The sequence below is a fragment of the Leuciscus leuciscus genome (genome assembly GCF_965113295.1).
Source record: "Leuciscus leuciscus genome assembly, chromosome: 10".
Classification (NCBI taxonomy): Eukaryota; Metazoa; Chordata; class Actinopteri; order Cypriniformes; family Leuciscidae; genus Leuciscus; species Leuciscus leuciscus.
This window is the reverse complement of record NC_138734.1, coordinates 38798352-38817259: the sequence shown is the minus strand read 5'-3', so window position 1 is coordinate 38817259 and position 18908 is coordinate 38798352. Positions and strand designations below refer to the sequence as shown.

Below are 18908 nucleotides of genomic sequence, written 5' to 3'. Positions count from 1 at the left end.
CACGCAATTCTGACTTTATATCACGCAATTCTGACTTTATAACACACAATTCTGACTTTATATCACGCAATTCTGACTTTATATCACGCAATTCTGACTTTATATCACGCAATTCTGACTTTATATCACGCAATTCTGACTTTATAACACACAATTCTGACTTTATATCACGCAATTCTGACTTTATATCACGCAATTCTGACTTTATATCACGCAATTCTGACTTTACATCACGCAATTCTGACTTTACATCTTGCAATTCTGACTTTATATCACGCAATTCTGACTTTATATCACGCAATTCTGACTTTATATCACGCAATTCTGACTTTATAACACACAATTCTGACTTTATATCACGCAATTCTGACTTTATAACACGCAATTCTGACTTTATATCACGCAATTCTGACTTGATATCACACAATTCTGACTTTATATCACGCAATTCTGACTTTATATCACACAATTCTGACTTTATATCACGCAATTCTGACTTTATATCACGCAATTCTGACTTTACATCTCGTAATTCTGACTTTATATCACGCAATTCTGACTTTATATCACGCAATTCTGACTTTATATCACGCAATTCTGACTTTACATCTCGTAATTCTGACTTTACATCTCGCAATTCTGACTTTATATCACGCAATTCTGACTTTACATCTCGTAATTCTGACTTTACATCTCGCAATTCTGACTTTATATCACGCAATTCTGACTTTATATCACGCAATTCTGACTTTACATCTCGTAATTCTGACTTTACATCTCGCAATTCTGACTTTACATCACGCAATTCGGACTTTATATCTCGCAATTCTGACTTTATATCACGCAATTCTGAATTTATATCACGCAATTCTGACTTTATATTTGTTATAACACGCAATTCTGACTTTATATCTCGCAATTCTGACTTTATATCACGCAATTCTGACTTTATATCACGCAATTCTGACTTTATATCACGCAATTCTGACTTTATATCTCGCAATTCTGACTTTATATTTGTTATAACACGCAATTCTGACTTTATAACACGCAATTCTGACTTTATATCACGCAATTCGGACTTTATATCTCGCAATTCGGACTTTATATCACGCAATTCTGACTTTATATTTGTTATAACACGCAATTCTGACTTTATATCTCGCAATTCTGACTTTATATCACGCAATTCTGACTTTATAACTCGCAATTCTGACTTTATATCACGCAATTCTGACTTTATAACACGCAATTCTGACTTTATAACACGCAATTCTGACTTTATATCACGCAATTCTGACTATATCTCGTAATTCTGACTTTACATCTCGCAATTCTGACTTTATATCTCGCAATTCTGACTTTATATTTGTTATAACACACAATTCTGACTTTATAACACGCAATTCTGACTTTATATTTGTTTTAACATGCAATTCTGACTTTATAACACACAATTCTGACTTTATATCATGCAATTCTGACTTTATATCTCGCAATTCTGACTTTATATCTTGCAATTCTGACTTTATATCTTGCAATTCTGAGAAATAAAGTCAGAATTGTGAGATCTAAACTCGCAATTGTGAGATAAAAAGTCGCAATTATCTTTTAAAATGTTTTATTCTGTGGCGGAAACGAGCTTTCATAATCGACTGAGCTTAACTGATATTGAACCTAAATTATTCCTTTAATTCTAGATGAGGATTTGAGTGAGGCTCACTTTTAAGTTACCTTTAATGCCAAGCTAACTTGCAATTTACTAGCCCATGACATGTGGTAAGGATTTGTTTTTAGCTTTACCATAGTTAACTACAGCTTTTCCCTGAAAAGGCCATAATGCAAGAGCTAAGGTGTCCAGTGACCTTTGGCTCTGCTTATGTTCAATCCCAGTCGTCCACTATGCCTGTATATTTGCTGACTGGATCTTCCACTGTGAGCACTGAGCTTGTTAGGGGTCATTTAGGGACTGGGTTTTGCTTTAAACATGAACACAACCAGTTTTTTATGAGACAATTTCAGCTTGATATTTTTGTTAGTGATCCACTCTAGTTCATCCCAACCCAGTTCATCCCAACCCAAGCCATCTGGGGTTTGTTCATTACATTTTACGATATGTCTCGATGTCCGAGTAAATATACACTTTCCTCTCTAGCACGGCTCATTGAGTCCCTCCGCCAAGACCAATAAGAAGGTGGTCCCCGTCTCCGCACATGCTGGAGAAGACAGCATTGTGTTTCTGCCATAACACACACACACACACACACACACACACACACACACACACACACGGCTCTGTTTGGCTTGAGAACTTTTGTACTCGGCTCACACACTAATTTATTATTTGCCCATGTCCAGCATGTTTATCTGTCGGGGGTGTTGGATTCCGGCAAGTATACAGATAAAAGCTTGAGAGAGAGAAAAGAGGAGCGCGGGGTTCACAGTGAGGGTGTGTTTGTCTATCTATGTGTGTTTTTAGTGTGTGTCAGTGAGAAAGCAACAATGTGTGTTTGTGTGATGGAGGGTGAGGGGGTGAGCGGTGATCTGCTATCGTGTTTTCCAGCAAAATGCGTGACTCATTTATATTAGGAGCATTTTTAAAAAGGTCTGGGATTTCTGTATCATCGCTGTCTTTGGCATATTCTATGCAAATGCCAAACATAAATTAAATGGTGGCGGTGAGTCACAACAAATTGAATGTGATTGGGGGGCTTTTCGACAAACACCAGCAGCACTTTTTCTTAGCTAGGAGTAAACATATCATCTTCTCTGCCATCTGCTCTAGAATGACATCATAATTCATGTATAAAACAATAAACAGGAATTTAAAGGCTTCTATGGCATTACTTAGCGAATGGCCCATTTTGAAGCTGTATCATCATACAGACAATCACATCAGGGTTCAACAATAAGGATGGTCTATGGGGGTAATGGATAAAACATTTAGTAAAGAAACAACATTTAATAAATAAATAAATAGTTTTGTGGTGCCGCCAAAAAAAATGTTGGCCGTTAAAATAAATACTTCTGGCCTGGCAGGGGAAAAAATCCTTGTTTTTGAGCCACTGTAAATGGCTCTTATTATTATATTAGTATTATTTTATTTATTTATTATTTACATACTATTATAGTATTTATTCATATTTGAATTAGCTTTTATTTTTTATATGTTCAGTTTTAATTTAAATTTTAGTTTAATTCATATAATTTTTTTATTATTTATATACTATTATAGTATTTATTAATTCTTGAATTAGCTTTTATTTTTTATATGTTCAGTTTTAATTTTAATTTTAGTTTAATTCATATTCATTTTATTATTATTAATGTCCTTTTGTAATATTTATTTATTTTTAGCTTTAATTTATTTATTTTTACATTTTAGTAATAGTACTTCAACCTCAACTTTTATATTTAAATTAGTTACAAGGGAAACTTTTCTTAGTTTCTTAGTTTTTTTTTTATCAAGTTTTTTTTTTTATTATTCAATTTCAGCTTTATTTCAATTACCGAAAACTATTTTTAATAGTTTTAGTTAACAATAACAACACTCCCTCTAACATTAATGTACGAAGCTCTGTGTATTTTTATAAAAAATTTTGTGTGTGTGTGTATAATATTGTTGATCTTGGTATTTGTTGAAAGCTTCAGAGATACTTTTTATTTGTATGCCTGCAGGTCAGTGACTAAAGGGGTCTATGTCCTCACACATTTGGAAACTATCTGCGATATTGAGATGTGATCAGAGTCACTTGGTTTCTCTAATGTGCTTTTCTTCGGGAGATCAACATGGGTGTGCTTTAACCTTGATCCACCTCCATTAATGAGAAAATAGTCACCTGCTGTTCCATAACTAATAAGCCACTGATGCATGCATTAGAGACGGAAAGAAAAAGCACTCTTCTACACAACGCTGCGACTCCAATCACAGTCAGTTGAATCAGTCTGTCTGCCGTCGGCTCCAACAAAAAGCTGTGAAGTGCTCTTGGTGGAGACAGCGCTGTCTGTAACAGGCTACCGACAGGGCTCAGTCAATACGTGACACAGCCACTGGAGAGAAACTAAATGAGATTTTTTTCTCATGCTCCTTTTAACTCTTTCTTTTTTTCCACTTCTTACCTCAGTAGCTTCCTCTCAGCCACTTTCCTCTCCCTCCATCTTCCGTACTGCCACTTTGACAAGCCGTCACAGTTGTCAAATAAGAAAACATGTTGGAGGTGATGTGTTTTTTTGGGTTTTTTTTTTTGTTCTTTGTCATAGAAGCCTTTATCAGGCTCAGTTCTCGAATATCTAACAGCCCTGGTTGTATTATTCTGTTCACTTTTTTAAGATAGTAGAAATATATATTGGGTAGTTCAAACCTACACTGTAAAATCGAATTAGTTGGACTTACTTTAAAAAAAAGCATGCAAACCGATTGCCTTAAAAAAAACAAGTAAAGTGAAATAGGAATAGTATGTGGTACTGACAAATATAGTTCACTTACACAAGAGTTCTAGTAATTAAAAAAGAATTGTAGAGAGTACTTGATAATTTACTTTAAATAAAATATAATTGTTACCATTGTTGTGTTTTGCAGGTTGAATGTTGAAGTCTGTGTGACTCAAGCATGATCAATTGCAAGATTGTCACAAATATAGAAGGATTATATAAACCCAAGTAAAAGTTTCACAAAGTGTTTATGACATAAGTGTTAGCAACAAAATTATAAAAGATCATTAATTGACATCAACTATAGTTATGTTATACGTCATTCATTCATACATCATCAAGGCCTTTTGCAGCGCGAGCGCCGATCTAAACGATGTCTAGCATGCCGTCTTTCTGTGCAAAAGCTAATGTAAGCTTGGCATGACAGAGTCATGCCCTCTGTCAGCGCAAACCGCCAAGCTGCCCTGTCTTCCGCAATATGATGCCATCGGTCAGGGTTGATGTTAAAGACATTCATATCCCGCTTGACGACATCCTTGAAACGGAGCTTGGGTCGGCCACGAGGGCGATGTCCAACAGCTAACTCCCCATGGAAGATGGACTTTGGGATACGTTCATCCGGCATACGACGCACATGGCCGATCCATCCAAGACGTCTACTCCGGATTGCGGTGTACAGGTCACTGCTGTTAGTGAGCTTCAGCACGGTGGTGTTTGGGACCCTATCCTGCCATGACAGGCCAAGGATCTGTCGTAGACAACGGAAGTGGAAAGCATTAAGCTTGTGCTCCTCCCGCCGGTATGTAGGCCACGTTTCACTTCCATATAATAAAACAGAGAGCACACAGGATTCATATACGCGCACCTTTACTTTGAGAGAAAGGTGGCTGTTGTTCCAGACACGCGACTGAAGACGCCCAAAGGTTGTTGAGGCACGACCGATCCTGGTATTCAGTTCAGCATCAAGGCTGTTGTTTGCTGTCAGAGTTGAGCCGAGATAGACAAATTTTTCGACAACCAACAGCACTGTGCCGTTGATGGTGACGTGAGGGGGAGCAGGAACGTTCTGAGCCATCACCACTGTCTTACTGAGGTTTATAGTGAGTCCGAACTCTGTGCAGGCAGCGGCAAAAGAATTGCACATCTCCTGAATTTCTTGTTCAGTGTGAGCCACGAATGCAGCGTCGTCTGCGTAGAGCAACTCGCGCACAAGGACGCGCTTCACCCTGGTTCTGGCTCTTAGACGAGCCAGGCTGAAGAAGTTGCCATCACACCTGGTGTGCAGCAGAACCCCACCTGGATCCGGAAACGCCCGTCGCAGCACAGCCGAGAAATAGATGCCAAACAAGGTGGGAGCGAGGACACACCCTTGCTTTACTCCACAGCAGACATCAAACTCGTTTGAGCGGGCACCGCTGCACTGTACGGTTGCCCGCATCCCATCATGGAAACCTTGGAGTATTGCCAAAAGAGTTGCCGGACAACCGAGTCGCTGCAGAACGTGGAAGAGACCAGAGCGGCTCACATAATCGAAAGCCTAAGTCAGATCGACAAACACCATGTACAATGGGCATTGCTGTTCCACACACTTTTCCTGAAGCTGGCGTACAGAGAAAATCATGTCCAAGGTCGAGCGACCAGCACGGAAGCCGCACTGACTCTCCGGCAGAACCTGGTCAGCAACACGCGGCAGTCTTGGGAGGATTGCACGGGCAAGGCATTTTCCTGGAAGGCTAAGGAGCGAAATGCCTCGATAGTTGTTGCAGTCCTGCCTGTCACCCTTGTTTTTATAAAGAGTGATGATGTTGGCATCTTTGAGTTCGCTAGGGATGCATTTGTTCTGCCAACAGTATCGAAACAAGCAGTGAAGCCGTCTGACCAACATTGCCCCGCCACACTTCAGCAGCTCCGCTGGAATTCCATCGCTGCCCGGTGACTTGTTATCCTTCATGGCTGCAATCGCACACTCGATTTCCAATGTTGAGATCTCCGCATCCAGCTCGTTAAAGACAGGTAGTTGTGGTACAGCAGCAGAAACAGCGTTCAAGTCGGCATCCACAGGAGTGCCATAAAGCAAGCTGTAATGCTCAACCCATCTACCAAGCTGGCCTGGAAGGTCGTTGATGATGGTGCCATCATTGGCTCGCAAAGGTGTCGTTTTTTTCACTATTGGACCCATACATACATACATATACATATACACACATATATATATATATATATATATATATATATATATATGAAGAGTTCAGATGCAAAAGCCTCTAAGTGCCATCTGAAATTTTCTTCTAGAATGATCATTTTTATCAAGATCGTATATTTAAGTTCAATAATTTCACTTAAATGACAATTAATAGGTCATTTGCATTGCCATTTAAGTGAAATAACTGAACTTAAATATACGATCTTGATAAAAATGATCATTCTAGAAGAAAATTTCAGATGGCACTTAGAGGTTTTTGCATCTGAACTCTTCATATATATATATATATATATATATATATATAATATATTACTTCTCTTCCTTTGAAACCGAATAACTGATTTCTTGTTGCAATCGCTGCATCAATGGGAAGAGAATTACAAAAGTTCCAAGTGCCCAACCAAAGGGATCACTAATTGCCAAAATGGTGACTAAAAACATTTTAGGAAAATCAACATCAATTTATGAAGTCAGCTTATGTGATGTTCTCTCAAATTTTTTAGTTGTATTAAAATTTCAACATTCAAGATGACTTTGGGAAATTAGTGAATGCAAACAGAGAAAAATAACTGCAGAAGTGGAAGAAATGAGTGAAAAGTCCATTAAGATTTTCCCCCGCCTCGGAAACCACACCCAAACCAATCAATTAATCTTAACTTCGGTTTTCTTAGTAAACAAAGCATTGTATGTGAATAGTACAGATTACTAGATTTTTACAATTAAGTTAAGACATTAAGGAAAGTTAACTAAAAAGTGTTAGTTAGAATCACTGTTGGATCTTACAGTGTACACTGTAAAAAAAAATTATGGGAAATTTACGGTAAAAAACTGGCAGCTTAGGTTGTAAAAAATACGGTAGCAACATTTTTGGTTTTACAGACTTAACTTAAATTTAAAGTAAAAAAAAACGTATTTCACTATCTGATATAATGTTAATAATAAAAAATACATCAAATGTGAAGTGTCACGCAGGAAATTGTGCGAATGTCAATTTACAGTTTTTCATTGTAATTTATACAATGCCTTGTTCTTTTTCACTTCCAAAACCGGTTAATTTAACGGTATTTTACTAGATTATATATAGATACTAGGTTAGATCTAACACAGTTATTCACCGTTTATAGTACGGAAACTTTCTGTTAGCCTATTAACAGTTTTTCACTCTAGCATTTTTACAGTCTTTTACCATTAAAATCATGATAATTTTTTACAGTGTATGTATACACTCTTAAAGGGATACTTCAGGATTTAGCATTTAGCTTTGTAAGTCCCGGGCCAACTCGTCATGGAGACTTACTGGTAGCCTAGCCTTGTTGTTTTCAACTGCGCTCTCTTACCGGTAGGGGTGGCTTGGGAGTGGCCTCCTAGGGCAGCGAAGCAAGTGCATTCTGGGAGTTGTTGTCTTTCATCCACATAAACCAAAAATACTTTTTCTGGCTTTTCTCAGTCTAGAAAGCTCCAAATTCAAAAATAATTTCACATTTCTTCTACATAAATGACCTATTTTAAATACACATCCATCTTTCCAGAAGTGAAGTATCCCTTTAAAAGTAAAGGTTCTTTATTGAGGAATGGAAACCGTTTTCCATTAAGAACCTTTAGCATTCATGGAAACATTCCAATCCACAAAAGGTTCTTCATAGTGGAAAACAGTTCTTTAGATTATTTAAGAAGCCATATTATGCCCTTTTATAGTGTCTTGATTTTGGGGTCTACTAAAATAGGTTTTCATGCTTGAATGTTCAAAAAAACACATTATTTAACATGTTGCAGAACCTCTCTTCCCAGTCTGTCAGTATGGCTCTAGGGTGCGTTTCCCAAAAGCATCATTAGCCAATGGTCGCAAGTTCCGTCGTTATCAGCATAGTTCAACGAGTCGGTGTTTCACAAACAGCATCGCAAAGTTGTGTGGTTTGAATGACAGCTCTCACTCTAGTTAAAAGCATAGTTTCTTGTTTGCATGACATGTGAACTCAATAAATCCTTATCTTAAATCCTTAACCAAATAAGGTTCTTCTATAGCCTCGTTGTGAAAATCCCCTTATGGAACCTTTATTTTTAAGAGTGTATACTTTTAGCACCTTTGCTAAACGCAGCTGCATTTAGGGAAGCATTGTTGGTGTGTAGGTGCGTGTGTGTGTGTGTGTGTGCGCGCTGTACCTATTCAGTGCCATGGGAGGAGATGTTGTCACAGTGGCTTTGCTGTCATCCTTTTAACTGCTGGCAAGAATCCTGTGAGGTCTACCTTTGGGCCAGGGCTAAATTTAAGTTTGCCGCTCACAGTCCTAATCAGTAGCATCAAAACAACCATTAACTGTGGATGGGTCTGCCTCTCACGACTGCTAGTTCCCAGCGGACACCACTCATAACAGGGCCAAAGAGAGAGAATCACACAGGAGCATGTCCCTTCTGCCCTTGGGTCTGCACTGCTACAAGCCAGAGCTAACGATCACTCCTGAGCCCTCTCATGCGCTGCTCACACACACACACACACACACACACACACACACACACACACACACACACACACACACACACACACACACACGTGCGCTTGTGTAGTTAGCATACAAACAGGCCAAAGCTCAAGACCACAATCATGATACGAGAACAACAACATGACCCCAAACTCCCGTTCCCCCAAGATCTCTGGGCAATCTCTGGTCATTTTGTGCTTACGAGTAAATCTGCAATAAGTAAATTCATGCCTGAAATACCCTCTGAACTAAAGGCAAAAACAGCACATGGTTACCAGTGCAATTGATTTGAAGGCGATTCACAATGGAAAATCTCTAATTCTGGAACGTCTTCTGAAAAACACATGACCGTTCACTGCTTATCTACATGCATGGATTTACTTTGTGAACATGTGAATACCAAGTAAACACATGTAAAATGAAACGGGTATTTATAACAGTACTAGCCTATCAGTATAGCCTATTTCATTTACTAAATGTCTAAAGCATTATATTAATATGTATATAAAAGTATATTATTTTCAGTACACACACACACACACACACACACACACACACACACACACACACACACACACACACACACATATATATATATATATATATATATATATATATATAATACTTTTATTCAGCATTAAATTGGTTAATAAAAGTGACAGTAAAGACTTCTACATTGTTTAAATAAGTCTGTTTCAAATAAATGCTGTTCTTTTGACTTTTCCATTCATCAAACATAAAAAAAGGTTTCATGGTTTCCACAAAAAAACTAACATTATATATATATATATATATATATATATATATATATATATATATATATATATATATATATATATATGTGTATGTATGTATGTATGTATATCTATAGTTTTTCTTTATTATCTTCTATAATTATGTTGGTCACTTACTGCATGTACAGTACTTCTCATTTATATTAATGTCACCAAATGTGTGTGGTTTGATAAGGGGTCAGTTTTGCAATCATCTGATGTATGTGTCACAAATTCCACGGAATGTGCTGATTCAGACAGCACTGTTTTTCCTTTTTTACTTCTGAAAAGATACCCATCAGCCACGTAAGTAAAACTGAACTCACATTTTAGTGAGTTTTCACCCTCACGATGTAAATCAGTGAGTGAAGCAAGTGGTTAAACAAAATGATGGCCTATAGTTAAAGAATTAAGAGGATAGGGGAGGGGTTCCTGAATGTCCTCAATGGTGTTTTGGGAAAGCCATCTGCTGCTGTTCATGGTTCATTTAACAAGCTACTGGGGACAGACCGTTTGCCCTGAGAGTAACAGGTATAAAAGGTCTCTGTCCCACCCTGTGAGGATAGAAACCACTTGACTTTTTCAAACTGATGTCACAAGAGACCCGTTGAGCCGTGCTCTACACCCTCCCGTACTTATGACAGAATATTAAAACCTAAATTCACCTTTTAAAAAACTTGCTTGTATTTTTAGTCCAAAACCCAGTCACTGTGTGCATTATTGGACAAATAACACAGGTATATTTCTCTCTTACCTTCCCAGGAGTCCATAGGTGTATTGTGAGTCTGCAAGCAGTAAAGCAATCTCCCCCTGCTTCATTGAAAGGGTGCACTCTTCCAAGGCCTATACACGCAAAACGGGCACATTTTAAACTTCAGATAACACATACTGTATAGATTTTACTGTACATATCTAGATTTAGTCTCAACAAGATAACTTAAGAAAACAACGCTTATTTGCAGTCTTCAAGGTTTTAATACAGTGTTGGCAAACAAGTTTGACCTTACTATTTTTCCACTAAGAAAAGTGAATCAGAAAGGAGGTGACGTTTTCCCAGCCTTGAGTAAACACATACAGAACTCAACATGTGAAAACACAGGTTAATCCCTATGGAAAACTCTGCAGGCAGCAGGTGCAAGGTGATAGACAAGATGCAGGCAGGTGTTCCAGAGTTTCCTGTGCGTGTGTGTGTGTGTGTGTGTGTGTGTGTGTGTGAGAGTGTGTGGTTGCCCTTCCTTTGCCTGTCTGCATCTCACCTGGTTGACATCTCCCTCTCCGATAACGAACACCAGCTTGCTGTCTTTCTCCACCACAGTCCTATCCTCTAGCACACCCTGCATTTTTAGCGTGACCTCTTGGCCCCAAGCCGGGGTCATGGCATTCTCGGGACTGGCCTGTAACACCTTCTTCCTGAGCAGGCGGTCATCTACAGGCGGTTGGGGTAGTGGAGTGAAAACGGGGGAGGGGAAAGAGATCAACAAGACCCTGAAGCAATAGTGTAAAACTGTGTGGTGGATGTTCTTTCTGGCTAAGCTAGTAACCTTTTCCTTTCAACTAGCTGCTAGTTAAAAGGAAAATTCTGTTATTTTTTACTTTCAAACCTGTACAACAAAATAACTGTTTTTGTCCATATAATGACTGTCATTGGGGTCCAAAACAACATTGAACTCTGCTGTTTGAACAAAAAACACAGAGACAGTTTCTTAGTTTGGAAATGACATGGGTGAACTAACCCTTTAAGAAGATTTTTGGGGACATCAACATCATATGGTGTAGAACTACATCCAAAACATTATATCAGCGACACTCGCAAATCGTACACTCTTAAAAATAGTGGTTCTTTGTTGGCATCTATGGTTAATTGAAGAACCTTTAACATCCATGGAGCTTTCCATTGAACAAAATGTTATTTATAATGGAATGTTCTTCAGATCATTAAAATGTTCTTCACACAAATTCTACTGAAATTTCGTGGACAAAAAAAGGTCCATTGTTTATTGTCAATACTGTGTTGTTGTATGAAGCATGTACAGCTCCCATAGAAGTCACTTACTTTCCAACCAAGCAGCTTTCTGTTGGTCAACAAGACAAATCTGCGTGACCAACTTGAACCCGTTGCAAATTCTGCGTAGGGGAATATTTCACCCACGAAATTCATGATTGTGTTGATTCCTATTGTAATGCTTGGATTTCTCTCAATGTTAAATGTGACAAAAAAGGTTATTTTAAGAACTTTTCACTAACAGATTATTCTTATAAGCATTGGCGTCACTGTGAAAATGCCAGTAGGGCATGTTAGGCATTTAGTGAAGATACAGGTCTAGCAAAGAAAACAATTTGGGGGGATTTTCAATGATTTCCTGATAACAAATGTGGACACACCTGTAACATCCTTCCAGTCGTCTGCCAGAAACAGCTCCTCAAAGCTGGTGCTGGTCCATTCTTCATTGTCAAAATCTGGAAAAAGAGAGTCATCTGAGCTGTCCCTTTCTTCCACTTCAATGTCCTTAAATCGAACTGATTTCCCAAAGCTGGGAGTTTTTGTCAGTTTTCTCCTGTCCTCTGTGTCTGAATCATTGGTCTCAGGTGGGCCGATGGGAGTATTTGAGGGAATGGGCTCATTGGTTGGGTCGCTGCTGGAGTCATTAGCATCTGTGGGCATGTTGCTCAAGTTTTCAGCACACTTCATTTCTTCTACCTCTTCATTTTCATCTTTCTTCTCACTTCCTTCTTCATCCTCTTCGTCGTCCATTGGTTTCTTCTCATCCTCCTTTCCAGTGATATTCATTCTCTGCAGGTCCATGATTGGTTCTTGGAGCTCCTGCCAGGGCTGCAAAACACCTTCTACGCTCTCCTCCTCCTCCTCTTCGTCCCCAACTGATTTTACAAACATTTCAGACTCCAATGTTGTCTCCTCCAGTTCTCCAGCTTCTGGTTCCATGTCCCCACACGGTGCTATGGATACCATTTATCTCTTCCTAAAAGTGCTGAATGTCTTTCTAGCACAGGCCACACGCCAGGATTGTAGAAATTGATGTCGCTGCTATTCAACTGCCAAGCCGATGAGCACCTGCATCCATTAGTGACAGCGTGTAGTATTTTCTAAAGCGCCACGTCCACATGGACTCTAATAGAATTAGCATGGAAATGCATCGCTGCATGAAATAAATCCCATCTGCGGCCAGTCCATTTCCTGCAGATCTCGTAAAATGGTCCTTGTTGTTGCGTTTTGCAGTGAATTTGTTGATTCAGTATCGAAGGATGCAAGAAATGATCAATGCATGAGAATTGTGTTGAAACGTAAAGCCCTACTGGTCAGTAGAGTTGTGTGCAGTGATAATCTGTTGGATTAGAAGAGCAAAATCTAATCTGCCCCAACGTCTGTAAGCTTCTTAATGACTTCATCACGTCGTCCCATAATACCGTTTCCATGAATGCGTCCACCAATAAGAGGACTTCAGGGACTGTTTGCTATTGTGGTTGTTTTTACTTACAATATAATGTAATATAAACATATTTCTTAATAAATACTGTATAAGGAGAAATATTCTTCCAATATAAGTACGCTACCTTTCAAAATGTTAGGGTTTGGTAATATTTTTTTCAGGTTTTATTAAAAGAACTCTCTAAGGCTGCATTTATTCGAGAAAAATATTGTGATATATTATTAGAGTTTAAAATAACTCATTACATTTTAAAATGTAATTCATTCCTGTGATGCAAAGCTGAATTTTTTCCAGCATCATTACTCCAGTCTTCAGTGTCACATGATCCTTCAGAAATCATTCTAATATGCTGATTGGCATATTCTTATAATTGTCAATGTTGAAAACAAGTGTAGTGATTAATATTTTTGTGGAAACATGATACATTTTTTTCAGTCTTTGATGCAAAGTTCAAAAGAACAGCATTTATTTAAAAAATAAATTGTAGCTATGTTTTATCACTTTTTATAAATTAAATGCAACCTTGTTGAATAAAAGTAATTTCTTAAAAAAAACAAAAACAACGTATACTGACTCCAAACTTTTGAATGGTAGTGTAGATATCATTCTAATGCAATTTTACTTATATTGGCAGAACAAAATTCAAACGGGTATTTGTTTAGATACTGAGCAAAGGTAAAAAGAAAATCATATACCATATCCTCATGAGGAGAACAGGCATTGACCGAAGATAACCTACTGTGTGTGAACACATGAACAGGTTTTTCCTGGTTTGCAACATGCCAAGTGTAAAGGAGACATCAATGAACCATGCATAATTTCAAGACAAGACAAGCATTTTCAATGTCTGTGTGCATGATTATTTTACACTCAAATACATTTTTAAAAACAACAATCAATCAACAACGCTTGACTGGCAACAATAACATTCATATATCTATAAACTTTAAAGTATGCAGTTTGTTAAGTGAGAGATAATAAACAAAAAATGATTGCACTATTTATCAGCATTAGTGCATCAAATGTAAATGTAAATATTCAGTATAAGTACACGGATGTGACTTTATATGCAGCTTTGAGAATGTTGATCTTGGATTTGTCTCTAAAGATGAAACCCACTAGAGATTTTTATTTGCTTTCTGCATTCTCCAGAGGCTGCCGGCACTGTTTATGGCAAGAGGAAGATTAACCAAAGGCCACTGGACTGACTTCTTGTTTAACCTGGGCCTTAAAATGGCACTTGAACAGCTGTGGTGGAGTTCTGTGAATAGTCACTAAGCTGATGACTAAGCGACTTACTGTTTGAAAGAATGACACTTTAAATAAAATTGGTGTTTTATGTAAGAAAGACTGATGTTTGTTTATCAATTTGGTGAGCTCAAATCTTTCAAGATTGCCACATACTGTGAAAACCTTGCCAACTCGGTGATATTCTCTACCAAATGTAAAATCCCCAAACAGTTTTTTTAAAAACCAGTTGGAAAAGAAGGGAGTTTCAGAGACGAAACTCAAGGCTTATGAATAAAATTATCCTGGATTTCCAATGTTTTGACCGTTTTCTTTTCAAGTTGCTTGTACTTGAACGTCATGTACTTGATCCATTCCTAAGGCTCTGACACTTCAGTTATGGCTCTGTTTGCCTTAAAATATTGAACTCATCTGATCTGTATATTTAATGTAAATGTACACATAACATGGGGTCTCATTGCATAATATTCCAAAGCAGTTGTAGAGACAGTGGCATGTTTTATTATAAACCACAATTCAAGGTAACATATATTGTTTGTCCAGCCGGCTTCAGATGTCCCTGTATCTCAGACAGCCATATGGCAAGTAGAGTTTCCATTAGAGACTATGAGAGAGCTCCTTAATCCAAAGGCCCAAGCACCTTGTCTGTTGGGGATTATGTCTTCCAATTAACCTAAATTCCCTGTTTTCCCCCCTCACTGTCCATTTCACCTCATCTGTTTGCATGCTTAAAAGGTGCAGATGATTGCCTGGCTTGATTAAGTGAAGCATTTTTCTGTATGCACATTTTAATCTAGTTTAAAATGACAGTCTGAGCTTTTCCCTCATCATTTTGTTCACAGGACATTTCTTTAATGCCACAAAATCTCCAAGATTTGCAATTGACACTGCAATGAATTTCCCTCAGGCATACCCAAATTTGTTTGCTTTATCTCAGACTGATAACTGTTGCTTTTCAACTGAATGGTTTCAAGAGAATATATTTTTTATGATATTTATGATATGCAAGCGGAAAAGACGATCTAACATACAGAGATTTATTCATACATGAAATTGAGATTTTTTTCAGATGAATTCATTTGATATTTTACATTACTATTACTATACTGTAATTTGTTTTAATGTATGTTCTGATATATATATATATATATATATTCTGCCATTCAAAAGTTTGGGATCGGTAAGATTTTTTACGTTTTTGAAAGTCTCTTATGCTCACCAAGGCTACATTTACTTAATTAAAAATAAATAATTAAATAAAAATGTTATGTATGTTTATAATTATAATATTATATTATTATTTATTATTTAATAAATTATTCTATTTTTATATATTTTAAAATGTAATTTATTCCTCTGATTCAAAGCTGAATTTTCTGCAACATCCAGTCTTCAGTGTCACATGATCCTTCAGAAATCTGCTGATTTGCTGCTCAATAAACCTTTATTATTATCATCAGTGTTGAAAACACTGTACACATTTTTTTTTCCTGGATTCTTTGATGAATAGAAAGTTCAAAAGAACAGCATTTATTTGAAATAGAAAGCTTTTGTAACATTATACACTACAGTTCAAAAGTTAAAAGAAATCAATACTTTTATTCAGCAAGGATGCATTAAATTGATCAAAAGTTACAGTAAATACATTTATAGGCCTAATGTTACAAAAGAGTCTATTTCAAATAAATGAAGTAGAACTTTCTATTCTAAATCAAATTGGGACATTTTCAACATTGATAATAATAATGAATGTTTTTTGAGCATCAAATCAGCATATTAGAATGATTTCTGAAGGATCATGTGACACTGGAGTAATGATGCTGAAAATTCAGCTTTGCATCACAGGAATAAATTACATTTTAAAATATATTCAAATAGAAAAAAAAATATTTTAATTTGTCATAATATTTAACAATATTACTGTTTTATTTTTAATCAAATAAATGCAGCCTTGGTGAGCATAAAACACTTCTTTTAAAAACATAAAAAATCGTACTGATCCCAGTGCATATATATATATATAAATGTACAAGTTACCATATTCACACATACATGTTCATAAAAGAAAAAAGCAATCTATCTGTCTGTCCAGTAAAACTGGACTTGTCAAAGACCACTAAATCAAACTCTATTGTGTCACCCACCTTAGTTAGGGTAGGTTTAAAGGCTGAAATACATTATGCATTGTGTGTGTGTGTGTGTGGTGTCCAGGTACGTTATGAGGACAAAATGTCCCCACAGAGATGGCAATATCTGAAATCTTGTCTGTGTGGGAACATTTTTTGGTCCCCATGAGGAAAACAGCTTATAACTCAGACTAAATTATGTTTTTTGAAAATGTAAAAGTACAGAACGTTTTCTGTGATTTATAGGTTTAGGGTTAGAGGATAGAGTATAAAGTTTGTACAATATAAAAATAATTATGTTTATGGAAAGTCCCCATAAAACATGAAAACACAACGTGTGTGTGTGCGCGTGCGTGTGTGTGTGTGTGTGTGTATGTGTGAGTGACGTGACCACAACGCTGTCTGGTAACCCCGCCCAGCTGAGAATGACGTTTGGACTAGAATGTCGCCACTTCACCTCAGTTCCAGACATGGCAGCGTTGAGACAGGAGCATCGGTATGGACTCTCCTGTGGAAAGATTAATAAAAGCATTCCCAACAAAACCATCTTTCACGTCAAGCTAACAGACACTGCCATCCGGACGCTGGAAGCCTATCAGAATCTCAAGGTAACGCGTTTGGTTCGATTTCGTCAGTGTTTATTTGCTCCACTGATCTCAATTGGACAGAAAGAAAAGTTCAGAAGTCGCAACTTCAAAACAGTTGGATGTTTGTAAAGTGTTGATTTATTTAGGAAGAGCAGCCTGCGTCACTTCAAGTGCAATATGCTGTTTGAACAGGGACACATAGTATCCTAACAGGAGGAAATCGGACACATCCAGTTGTTAGCCTACTGTGGTGCTTTAAAGTTCGTTTTTATTTATTGTTACTTATTGATATTTTTATACTGTGACAAAATTAAACATGTCAATCGTTTTATTTTTACGTTAAGCCAGTTGCAATTGGCTTTACAAAATCTCCTATCTTCCACTTTAGATTCAACATAAAGGCGTCTCTTAATCATTTCTGACAAATGATACGAAATGCAACATGACACTGTCTTAATGCTGGATATCGCTTTGCCTATTAAATTATGATCATTTTAAAAAGAAGATGGGAAATGTTTCTTTTACCCAGAACACTCACGGGGATCTTACGGTCTGAGAGGGGCTCAAGGTTCAAGCTCGAACTAATCGAGTAGCATTTAGCCTAACAATTCAAATAGTCATTGAGATTATTATTAGTTTTTTATTTCGCTATCAAATATTTCATTGACTCGTATTCGAGAGTAACATTTCAATTCGCTGTAAGATTTGGTGAACTATCCCGAGAATTAAAGCTTACTTAACGCGCATTTAACTTCGTATTGTCTCTTTAGGTACATTTAAGTTTATAATAAGTTCTTGAAGTTGTTAACTTAAATGTTGCAATTCAGTCAATTCTATTTAAAATGAAAATATTGTTATTATTATATGCTGTTACAAACCTTTATGGCTGTTTCTTACACAAAACGGAAGATATTCTACGGAATGACAGCCTCAGTCCCCATTCACTTGTATTGTATGCAACAAAACATGCACTGTAAGTGAATAGGAACTTGAAGCAGTAAGTCACTAACATTTCCTTTTGTGTTCCATGGAAAAAAGAAAGTCAGACGGGTTTTGAACAGCATGCGGGTGGTTGAATGAGTTTTGTTTTGGGTGAACTATCCCTTTAAGTGCAATGTTCGCCTCGCGCAAAGGAAAGCTGCACTTTACCAGTTATCCTGAGTAAATCAATACACTTGTCATTGTCACCGTCGGTTCTACAGCACAGATTCCAGTAATATCAATACTTCAGCGGTAAAACGTGTACGCCAGCTGGACGGGGCGCTTGGTCAATCAGCTTCTTCTCAACCACAAAGCGCTTCTTGACGATGATTGGACGATCAAGGTGTATTTTTGTTGGTTTGCTCTGTCGTATTGTTGTTAGACCTTTAAACGCTTGGACGCCGTCCCGATGTCATCGCTCATTGGTCAGTCAGGCGGTGTAGAATGTCGTTTGACCCAATCAGAACTCGAGAAGACTTTCTCGAGCTTGCAACAGGAGCTCGATATGAATGTTCTATTGTCAATCATATGTGACCTAGTAGAAAGAGTGTAAAGTAGAGATAAACACGTTGGGCTTAGTAATATTTTGGGTTCTGGTGGGGATTCCTTAATAATCTGTTGGATATTTTATCTTAT

General features: G+C 37.3%; 2 protein-coding genes across 2 annotated transcripts in view; one reads left to right on the top strand and one right to left on the bottom strand.

The window, feature by feature from the left end:
• The window catches only part of fkbp16 (FKBP prolyl isomerase 16), a 49575-nt gene extending 35764 nt beyond the window's left edge, over positions 1-13811 (bottom strand). The window contains exons 1-3 of the mRNA XM_082182669.1: positions 12267-13811; positions 11141-11310; positions 10639-10727 (exon numbers count right to left, since the gene is read on the bottom strand). Coding sequence (XP_082038795.1) covers positions 10639-10727; positions 11141-11310; positions 12267-12852 — 845 coding nt within the window. The 5' untranslated portion in view covers positions 12853-13811. The remainder of the gene's footprint in view (positions 1-10638; positions 10728-11140; positions 11311-12266) is intronic.
• A 3303-nt stretch (positions 13812-17114) lies between these two features.
• Positions 17115-18908, top strand: part of LOC309508015 (RNA polymerase II elongation factor ELL) — a 45267-nt gene continuing 43473 nt past the window's right edge. The window contains exon 1 of the mRNA XM_082182527.1: positions 17115-17312. Coding sequence (XP_082038653.1) covers positions 17130-17312 — 183 coding nt within the window. The 5' untranslated portion in view covers positions 17115-17129. The remainder of the gene's footprint in view (positions 17313-18908) is intronic.